We start from the raw sequence: 10,792 nt of genomic DNA, 5'->3' as shown, positions 1-10,792 counted from the left end.
CTCGGAAAAAAACCCGAGTGCTCCTATCAGGAGTCGAACGTAATAGACTATAAGACCTTCCGATTACTAGTTCGGATGCTCTACCACTGAGCTACAGGAGACTCGTGGGAGCTAAGGCCATTGACCTAGGTTCATGCGACAAACATCCTGCATACTGCTAGGATTGGAACTGATGTCATGAGTGGCATATGCGCGATGAAATAAAAGTGATGGGACATTTTAAGCCTGGTGAATAAATGAAAATGATGTATTATTCAGTGAATGGCAGGCATACTCGGAAAAAAATCCAACTGTTCTAAGTAGTGTTGTCAAGCAAATTTTAGTTTATTAATAAATTAATTTACAATGACCTTGGCTGTATTTCTATAATTCAAGTTCAATGTCAGCCTGTTTGAGCTGTTTTTCTCAGATATCATTGACAGTTGTGCTGTAGTTAGGTTCGGCCACTCCTTAAACCTTGGACAAGACCTCCTTGAATTAAGGTTAGGAAGGGCACTTGGACATTTAGGCATTCTTATTGGTTATCCTTTAACCTATTCAGTTCCAGTCACCCCAGTTGCGTTGTTACTCTCCGTTGGCGTATTTATGTCTTTCTCCCTCCGCCCAAAACCAAACCCACAAATGCCCCTCTTGCCTGAGCGCTGTTTACTGGGCAATAAAAATTAAACACACCTAAGTAAGAGTAATATGGCTTATTACCGCAGCTTCTCACGTCGAGTATTAATAGAAACGAATGGCAAGTATTTGACGTGATCTGCGAAAAACCAAGGAGGGGGGTGGACATAATGGCCATTACCACCTACCCCACACCCAGTCCCCCTGACTATCCAATAAACTTTGGTCAAAGAGAGAAGACATAACAATTCTATCTATAATATAATATAATAATAATCTTTATTGAGGAAATCAATTTCACTAATAAGTGATTTACAAAAGAGTCCTCGAAAATTAAAAAGAGCAAAAAAAAAAAAAAAAGAAAAAAGAAAAATAAAGACTAATATATGAATATATAAAACTTAGACTCACGTCTCACGTCGAGTATTAATAGAAACGAATGGCAAGTATTTGACGTGATCTGCGAAAAACCAAGGAGGGGGGTGGACATAATGGCCATTACCACCTACCCCAGACCCAGTCCCCCTGACTATCCAATAAACTTTGGTCAAAGAGAGAAGACATAACAATTCTATCTATAATATAATATAATAATAATCTTTATTGAGGAAATCAATTTCACTAATAAGTGATTTACAAAAGAGTCCTCGAAAATTAAAAAGAGCAAAAAAAAAAAAAAAAGAAAAAAGAAAAATAAAGACTAATATATGAATATATAAAACTTAGACTCACGTCTCACGTCGAGTATTAAGGTGGGGGTTCACCTAAAAGCCATTTTCACGCCGCTTAAAATCGGTCAAATGAAAATATCTTGTTTGCATTTCAAGCAATACAAAAACCCTCCATTCATAGCACAAATTAATGATTTGGGGTGTTTTATGAATTTTTGGGTGATTTTTAGGTATATTTGGAAGGAAATAATTTTTCTTGAAGGATTGGTAAAATTAAAAGAAATAAGGAATGTTGAAGATTTAGTGAAGTTTTAAAATTAGAATTTGTAGTTAATAATTAATAGACGGATACCAAGTTAGTCCACTAGCAACCTGGGGTGCTCTTGCGTGGTTGTCGACTGTCTGTTAGTGTTCCAAAAATCATTTTCTTTCTTCTATCCATTCTTAAAACTCTTCAAATTTCACTCAAATTCAGGTAGAGCCCCACCTTAATAGAAACGAATGGCAAGTATTTGACGTGATCTGCGAAAAACCAAGGAGGGGGGTGGACATAATGGCCATTACCACCTACCCCAGACCCAGTCCCCCTGACTATCCAATAAACTTTGGTCAAAGAGAGAAGACATAACAATTCTATCTATAATATAATATAATAATAATCTTTATTGAGGAAATCAATTTCACTAATTAGTGATTTACAAAAGAGTCCTCGAAAATTAAAAAGAACAAAAAAAAAAAAAAAAGAAAAAAAGAAAAATAAAGACTAATATATGAATATATAAAACTTAGACTAAAGACTATTTACATTTCTTAACACTCTTTTAAAACTAGCTAATGATGGGCTTTGTCTGATTGAAAGGTCTAATTTGCGAGCAAATATTGTATTTTTATAAACCACATTGTTTATCATTTGTGGGAAACAGCTGTTTCTGCGGTTGTTTCAGCTAGAGCAACAAACATGCTTACAGCACAGTATAAAAAGGTAAGGCTACAAGCTGTGTAGTGTGTAAGCGACGCTGAGTCATGAGCCTCTCTATGGGTACCCACGGTCTTCGTTTCAATTCGCGATTTTTTCGCAAATCTTCGTTTTTTTTAGGAAGATCTTCGTTTTTTCGGATTGAAATGGCTTAAACGTTTATTCAGTGTTATTCACAGTTGATAAATATTTCACTTCAATAGGAAATTGCATAACTCACTGTTTAAATCCACGAAAACCAATAGAAACAGTTATTGAAACAATAAAGGATTGTTGGATTCTTTGGCGACGTTTTAACCCCATTTTAACATGCTAGCAACTGATGAGATTCCAAGAAATCGAAACTACAGTCTTGCATGAGAAACAACATTAGACACTCGCCAGAAGAAATTCAACTAGCATCCTAGAGACTTACAAGATAGTTTTCTGTCTTAGCTTTAAATATCTGCTGCGGATGCGAGCTAACCAAAATAATGGAGGTACGTGTCAGCTCTAAGAACAGTAATAGCTGTTTTTAAGGTAAGAAGCAACTCAGAGAGCTAAAAGACAGCCCAACAAGCTATAGCTCTCGAAAGCGAGAGACAACAATGATAAGCTTTGTAAAGACGAGGATCTGTTGGACACTCTTATCCGTGCAATCTTCACGCAGCGAGATACAATAGCAGAAGCATTAATTCACGAGTTAAGAAATCCACGGATCCTGTATCCTTACAGAAAACATTTATCTAGCGCTACCTAAAATCTTGAAGTCAGTCCAAGCCTAGCCTAGCATACACAATGGCATATCAAAACCTAATCCTTACGGCTCTTAGTGATCAGTAAGAAACCCTCCATTCAGTATATTTGAGAATTCCCCCTCACGATCAAGACAAACACCTTTAAGAGCCGTCGCATCACATTTTGATCTAAAGGGAAGATTCTCTTATACGAAAGGAAATCGCTTAAAGACATGCTTGTAAAACCAAAACGGACACACAGCGGGAGTCGCGCAGGTATGTCAACACGCAGAAATGTGGTCAAATGCCAAAATTCAGAAATAACAGATATTTTCTGTAGTGTTTACGAGTTTTAACAGTTTTATATCTGAGTGTTCAATTTGATTACGCAAATTTAGGTCAATTTTTAGATCTTCGCTTCAATCTTAAGATCTTCGTTTTTTCCGCGGTGATCTTCGCGTCTTCGATTTCTTCGGAAAAACCCATAGAGAGTCTCAGTCATGAACTGAAGCTAACTGAAAGAATAAAGAAGATTAACGAAAATACCCGTTACCTCTCTTTTGTTTAAAGCGAGTGCCCAACAATATAGAACATGACAAGTCGCGGAAAAAGTCGCGAAAAAAGTGACAAGAATCTGCAAATAAAAGTGCAGTTTCGGTGAAAGTACTCAGCCGGCATCCGGAGTACGAAGCCCGAATCATGTCATTAATTATTTATTTTTTTCGCCGACTTGCAATGTCTTAAAAGATTCGTCTTATCTGAGGATTTCGGGTATAAGGTGACCAAGTTAACGTGTAAAAGCTTTGTTCCTTTGATAACAGTGTGATCCTATGTGAAAATATGACTGATTCGTTAAGTATAGATTTTCCCTGCTGTCTTTGTTTCATGTTACAAGTTGACTACCAAAGAGATAAATCGCCTAAAATAAAAAAAGATATCAACAGATCCCCACTACGGGGCGAATAATTCGTCATACGGGCAATACGTATTTACTATATAGCAATGCATCAATCCTGAGTTTTCAGCAAACAAGCGTTTGTCGCGGAAAATGCTCGCGGAAGTCTCGGGTCCAGACTAATTCCCAGCCTCCCTCGACCTATAAATACATTCTTACACACGGCGACACACGGCGGCGACGCTGTTTTGCTTCGTCCACGATATTTTGCCTTTATAATATTTCCCTTTTTTTTTTAAGTTTATAGCACAGTGCTTCTATAAAAAAGCCTGTTTATTTTACAAGACATTTTGATATGGTTGTTAAGCGATGCCCGAACTGTGATCAGACGGTAAGTATAATTACTTTGTATCCAGAAGCACTCAATAATCGCTCTTTTAATTTAGTAAGCGTATTAATATTTCTTTGATCGGCTGTAGATTTATATTCTTTCTGATGCTGATAGATGTTAAAGACTTTGGTACTTTCTAGAATAAAAAATCTTCTAGTTTACTCAAAATTAAAGTTTTAATTGAGGGAGTTATAGGCTTTCATTCGCGTAGAGGGTAAGCACGATGTTTACTTGACCGCTTTCAGGAATAATTGACATCTCAGTGTTTACGATTTTGGAAACGGTTTCCTCCTTAAAATTACGTTTCCAGAGATATCCTTCTCCTTCGTTAAGTTACGAGAAGCTCAGTGTTTATAAAATCTAAATAAATATTACTGTGTAATTATGTACATTGGGTCGGCTTTATTAAAGACCTAATTGCTGTTTTTCATGGATTCTTAAAATGCTAAATTAATATGTTTAATATTTCCATTTTTTTTTAAATTTGATAAATTGAGCTGCTCAAATTTTGCATCATTCCTAACGATACCAATAAAATGAAATTTAGTTCAAAATATTGCTTATAATATTAATAATAATAATTATAAGTTACAGTGTATTATTTTTGTTGTACCCTGCTGGGAGTCATTGAGGGATACTCTATAATTATGGTGATCTATAAGGGAGAGGCCCTGCTCAGAAGGGTGCGTTTTTAACCCTTGTAGTATGCCAAAGGGTACATAAGTGTTTTAAAGGGTGGGAATAATAGACTGCAGACTGAAACTTTACTGTTGGAGACTTGGTGCATCATAATATGTACCAAGTAGATTTTACAAATTAAGGGTGCAAGAACACACCTACCACATTGATGTATCTTTGGGATATTCTTCTGTCTTCAGCTTATCTTTGAGATATAAGAAAGGGTTCAATTTTTTGTTTTATGCATGTAGAAGTGGTAACCATTTTGGCAAAACTCTGAACTATTAGCCTTCTCATGTGAAATTTTATCATATCTCTCAGTTAGTACGTGCAATGTGATTGGTCAACTTTGCGGGCTGTATTTCACTGTTTACGCCCCGCTAAATTTGAAAGTTTCCTTTCCTGCGTCTCCGATTAACCTCAGAGATACAATAAATATCTTACTAACCGCATTTTCTTGGACCATGCTGTAAGGTACGGATCCTCATTTTTTCCCATTGATTTATGGCCCGTGTGCTTTGTGCTTGGGTCATAAATCAATGGTAAAAACCTCAGTCTGTAACTTACAGTACAGACCTCAAACTTGGTTAGTAAGAGGTATTTATTAAGCATGGTTGAGTGTTTGTTCATAATAAAGTGTTGTGTTCATCATATGCTGTTTGCTTGTGCTATCTGCTGGGCAAACCGGTCAAATATGTCAAAAAATATAAATAACTTTAAATTATGTCTGTAAAAAGGATATATGCATAAGTTTTTTGCATACGTTATTTCCCTCGAAATCAAAGAGCAAACCAGCAGAAAAAAATACAGGGCAATTATGTTTGTCGACTAAAAAGAAGCCCATGGACATGCAAAAATTGAGACAAATCTGGGAAAAATAAAAACAAAACAAAAAATGGCCCAACATTCAACATAAGGTGGTTATGCATCCACCCCTTCATATAATGTAATGTTAAAATTTTATGAAACCTCTGATGGTTCAGTAGCAAGGTTAACAACTCATGGCAACTACAAGTTTGCCAATATATAATATTGCCTTTAGAAACATTTGACACAACTTGGAGGGTCATATTGTTTTGTTGGATGTTATTTTTTTCAGCTTCCTGTGGCCTGTAAGTCATGTCCCTGTGGCCATGTGTTTATCAGTCGAAAGCTACACCAGACACAGGTTAAAAAAGAGCAAGGTAACTGCATCTAATTTCTATACAATAAGTATTTAGGATTTCAGTTGTGAAGTAAAATATTAATTAAACATTCCTGCTAGTCTGCAAATACGATGCTGATAGCATTCTCCATGCCGCATTGTCTACCCTGGAATTGAAATAATTCACAGTGAGATGATGTATATGTTGTGGTTTTTTTCTCTTTGTCTCAGTTTATGATAATGAATACTGCACAGATGAAAAATCAAAAATTAAAGAAACTTGTTTGAGACATTTTAAACAAAAAAAAAAAAAAAAAAATTAAACCAGAAAATAAATTACAACCAAAACATGGAGTTACATGGATATGAAAAAAGCCATGTAACTACTTGCAAAATCTAGAGCCCCCTTCCCCATACCTCCCCTCCCCCTCCCACACCCCTCCCCCCACCCCAAAAAGGGGAACATACTGGCGTGAATTAGAACTCAGCTTTCACATTGTATTTTAGGAAATTTGCAGATACTAATTGTAGAGTATTTCTTATCAGAGGCTTTCAACAAAGTTAAGATGCCATCCTGAAAGAATGTGTAGTTCCAGAAAATATCCCCACCTCATTATCCCCAGAAAGGTTTTTTTTTTTTCAAGATCCCCCAACCTCTGGAGATTTCAATATAGTTTCTATTTTAGTTAATATTAAAATTTTTTTTTATCTTTGAGACCTTTCTTGGGAAGGGGGATGGGTGGACATAATTTTCTGGATATACTGACGGCTTTGTACAATAGAATTTATTATCTTTTTTTCCAGGGGAAGGTTTAAGTGGAGCAGAAAGAGACAAAAGACTTCGTCCTGAGCGGCCCAAGAAAGAAAACCCAGACTTCGACTATGAGTTTTCACTTGGCCCTGAAAACCTTGTTTGGGTTAATAAAGAACAGATGCCATTTCCATTATCTCAGCAAAATGCTGTCAGCTTTGAAAAATTAAAAGAAGAACCAGGACAAGTATCACAGGTGGCTATGAATTTTCTACAAATTTTCTATTTTAAATTTCGAAACCTCTTTAGTTACGTGAGCATTAAATTTCTCCTTACAATATAACTTCTTGACCAAACATGCAGGTCACAAGAGAAAAGATAATAACCACCAAAGATGAAGTGCCTTGATTTTTAAACATTCTTTCAGTTAGTACTGACAGTAATAGACCCTTCTCCAAGATGGCGGTAACAGATTTGAATGAGTTAAAATTAAACTGAATGAAAAACTGATACCAGCACTGGAAATTGAAGAGCACCTTTACTTTAGTAACCTTGCAAAGTTTCAGCATATTAGGTGTTATATCAGCTTAGGAAATGTAAGATGAAATTTGACAAATTTACAGACGTTTGTATGACTGGGGGTATACCTCATACCCCCAGTCATACAAACTTCTGTAAATTTTTCATTTTTCAACTTATACTTTCACAGCTGATATAACACCTGATATGTATACTGAAACTTTGCAGGGTTACTAAAGCAAAAGCGCTCTTTCTAGTGCTGGTATACGTTTTTAATTTTTACTTAATTGAAGTTTTGGCTGCCATTTTGGAGAAGGGTCTATTATAATATTATAATTAATAATTGAGTCACCGTCATGTACACATCTTAAGCAGCTTTGAAAAGAAAGTTTGAATACAGTACTTAAAGGTTGAACAGGATTTGAACTTATGACCTCTGCAATACCACTGCAGTCCTCTACTGTCTGAGCTATCAAGCCAACTGGCCATGGGAGATGGTCATTTTGTGAATTGTATTGTACCCGTAGTAGTGAAGTATGTGAAATTCATTTAATTATTTGAACTGTGGATGAAAGAATTAATTAACATTATGACAGTGAATGACCATCGCAGTTATGTACGCAACAATAAGCAGCTGCTCAGAGGGGGGGAGGGCAAGTTAAATAAGTGTGGATAAGTAAAATAATTTTGACCAGTCTCCTTTGGCCCTCTCATACACTCAAACAAACTACTGCAATCATTGAAAAAGAAAATTAGAGAGTGTTCTCCATTCTTTTTTCTGCAGCCACTGTCAGCAGCAACTTGTACATCCATCACAATGACTTTCATACTTTATTTTGCTTGGTTCAGTATATCTCTACCATACCTTAATTTATATACAATCATGTAATTCTCTCTTGTACATTAATCCCAGGCTCTACTAACATTTCCTACATTTTCTTCTATATCCCAATAAAGCTCAGTGTCATTTCTTTGTTTACTTAAAAGTAGGTGGTGGTCAACTAGAAAGCCTTGCTACTTTGACCACCACACACATTTTATAATCTGTACTGTAATTATTTTATCTTGTAATCATCTGTTGTAACTATACTTTTCTTTCTGTGTTAATTTTAGGTAAATAGTGTGAAATAAATGAACCTGAACCTGAACCTGTAATAATCAGTTGTCACAAAAAGTGACAAAAATTTCTGCTGCCTAAAAAAATATGCTACTACACCACTTATTTGTTTATATTTAAATAAGGTTACATGATGTATTTTGTTCTTTGTAGCTCCCAAATTCTGTAGATGGTGCTGTTCTTCCTAAAAAGCGTGGGCGACCCAAAGGATCAAAGAATAAAGTTAAAACTGCAGATGGTGGAGAAGTTGCTCCTTCTCAGCCTCAGGTACGTATTGATAAATAAACATTATTGTAACATTTAAGTAGCTAAACATGCCAAGAGAGAATGCAAATAGTGAGCAAGGAAAAGGGAGGCTCCTTCATGCTTCTCATTGTCAGTTGCCTTTGAAAGCTTTCCCACAGAAAAGGAATGCCAGTATTTGTTTTTTTGGCCAAGACATCTAGACCACTTCAGACATGAAGTTTTTGCATGCAGCACTTGGAGATGTTTTGTGTTCAAAGTTGTCGGTCATACCAAGTTATTTTTCCCCAGGGATAAATTTCCAACAATTTTATTGCCCAACAACAAACAGCCAGAATGAAAAAAGCTCTGGCCATTACCATTACCAGTTTTTTTTACAATAATTTTATAGTAATATAATAATATTGTAATTTTTTTCCTTTTGTAATTTATTATTATTGTTATTATTATTACCCTGTGAATTGTGATCTCAGGATAGGCTTGTTAGGTTATAGTTCCAAATTTTACTTGTAAATTATGCCCATTTGAGCATATCCATATGGAATTTGCGCACTACAAATTCTTGCTATATTATTAAAATTTATTATATTTATACTGGTAATTATTATTAAAGCCTTGAAAGTTTGCATTAAACAATCTGCAGTGGATACAAAAACCGGGCAACTTTAATTTGGAATGCAATCTTTATGATTTCTTGTCTGAACACACCATGTAGTACCCCTTTCACATTCACATGGCATAGAGCCTTTCATTCATCAATATTATGTACAGTGCGTAGTATGTGACTTTGTTACGTAATGTTCTCTTCTCACAGCCAGTTCAGCTTGATGAAGATGGTATGCCAATCAAACGAAAGCGAGGTCGCCCAAAAGGCTCCAAAAACAAACCCAAGCCCCAGTCCCTTCTATCTCCAAACAAGTCAATGCAAAAAAATGACAATGGAGATGACCAAATGTCAAGTGGTTCGGATAACAGAGAACCTGTTGATGTGATGCCGCACATCTCGCACGAAAAAGCCGAGATGTACTCACTTATTCTAATGGATATCAATCAAAAGATGATGTCGCAGTCATGTATGAAGTTTGTGTAAATGTCAATCATGGACTACATGTACTAAGGCAGCAAAGTTATCTTCATTCAGTCTTCATCAGAAGAATCCAGAGGATATTTTTCAGGAAGATCAAACAGGACTTACCATAGGCAAGCAGGTCTAGGGTAACCCTAGATATGTATGGCTACAGTATAAATTATATATATTTCAAACATGTATATTTTGTTATTGCTTTCTTTATAAGGAGCAGAGAATGAAACAACATATTTTCCTTGAGTTTTTACAAGTTTGTTGTAGCTTTATATCAGATATTTTTGTATGTATAAAATCCGCAGTGTAACATAATAATATTACATCATGTAATATTTTTCTGTAATTTGAATAACAGCTCAAATGCCCAACAAAGCAGCACCCATACCCATTTAGGTAAATCTACACCCGTTTTCAAACTCTTAGTCCAAAGTGGTTAAAATCTATATCCTACATGTATTTGAGACCCGAATGGTTCAAAAACCACACCCTTTGGCACTGCACATACCTCTATACCTTATAATGGGAGTACCCCCTCCCCCCTCATGTCTTCTGTCGTATTTCACCTTAAAGGAGCAATTTCACAGACTTAACATTTATCCACTTTTTTTAAGCTTTTGTGTTTAATTTAGACACTGACATCTCAGACATCTTATGAGTACTAGACAACTTTTTGTTTGGTTCAACTCTGAACCTGAAAATAATAAATATTATTATATTATAGCTCATCAGTGTACTTTTGTCAAACCTAGCTACCTTGAGGAAATTTTGAACAACATTGGTAAATAATATAAACAGCTAATTTTAAAGCGTGCATTGTTGAAGTTTTGTAATTATGTAAACAAATGGAAAAAGTAATATTATAGGAAATTATGTTTTGTCTTGCAGTTGGCATTTATTGCAACTATTCTTGTCAAAAGATTCTAATTTCTTGAAATAAAGTTTGAAAAAATACGTTTTTCATAGGAAACTTTGTAGTTGAGCGTTTTATAATC

General features: G+C 35.4%; 1 protein-coding gene across 1 annotated transcript; it reads left to right on the top strand.

The window, feature by feature from the left end:
* Positions 1-4,086: 4,086 nt before the first annotated feature.
* On the top strand, positions 4,087-10,767 carry LOC146480611 (uncharacterized). Its single transcript, XM_085109802.1, has 5 exons — positions 4,087-4,264; positions 6,042-6,126; positions 6,891-7,093; positions 8,627-8,740; positions 9,531-10,767. Exons 1-5 carry the CDS (start codon positions 4,229-4,231, stop codon positions 9,804-9,806), a joined length of 714 nt encoding a protein of 237 aa, XP_084965928.1. The 5' UTR covers positions 4,087-4,228; the 3' UTR covers positions 9,807-10,767.
* Positions 10,768-10,792: the final 25 nt, after the last annotated feature.

Source organism: Pavona decussata, unplaced genomic scaffold (genome assembly GCF_977016875.1).
Source record: "Pavona decussata unplaced genomic scaffold, jaPavDecu1.1 SCAFFOLD_53, whole genome shotgun sequence".
Classification (NCBI taxonomy): Eukaryota; Metazoa; Cnidaria; class Anthozoa; order Scleractinia; family Agariciidae; genus Pavona; species Pavona decussata.
This window is presented reverse-complemented; position numbering and strand designations above follow the sequence as displayed.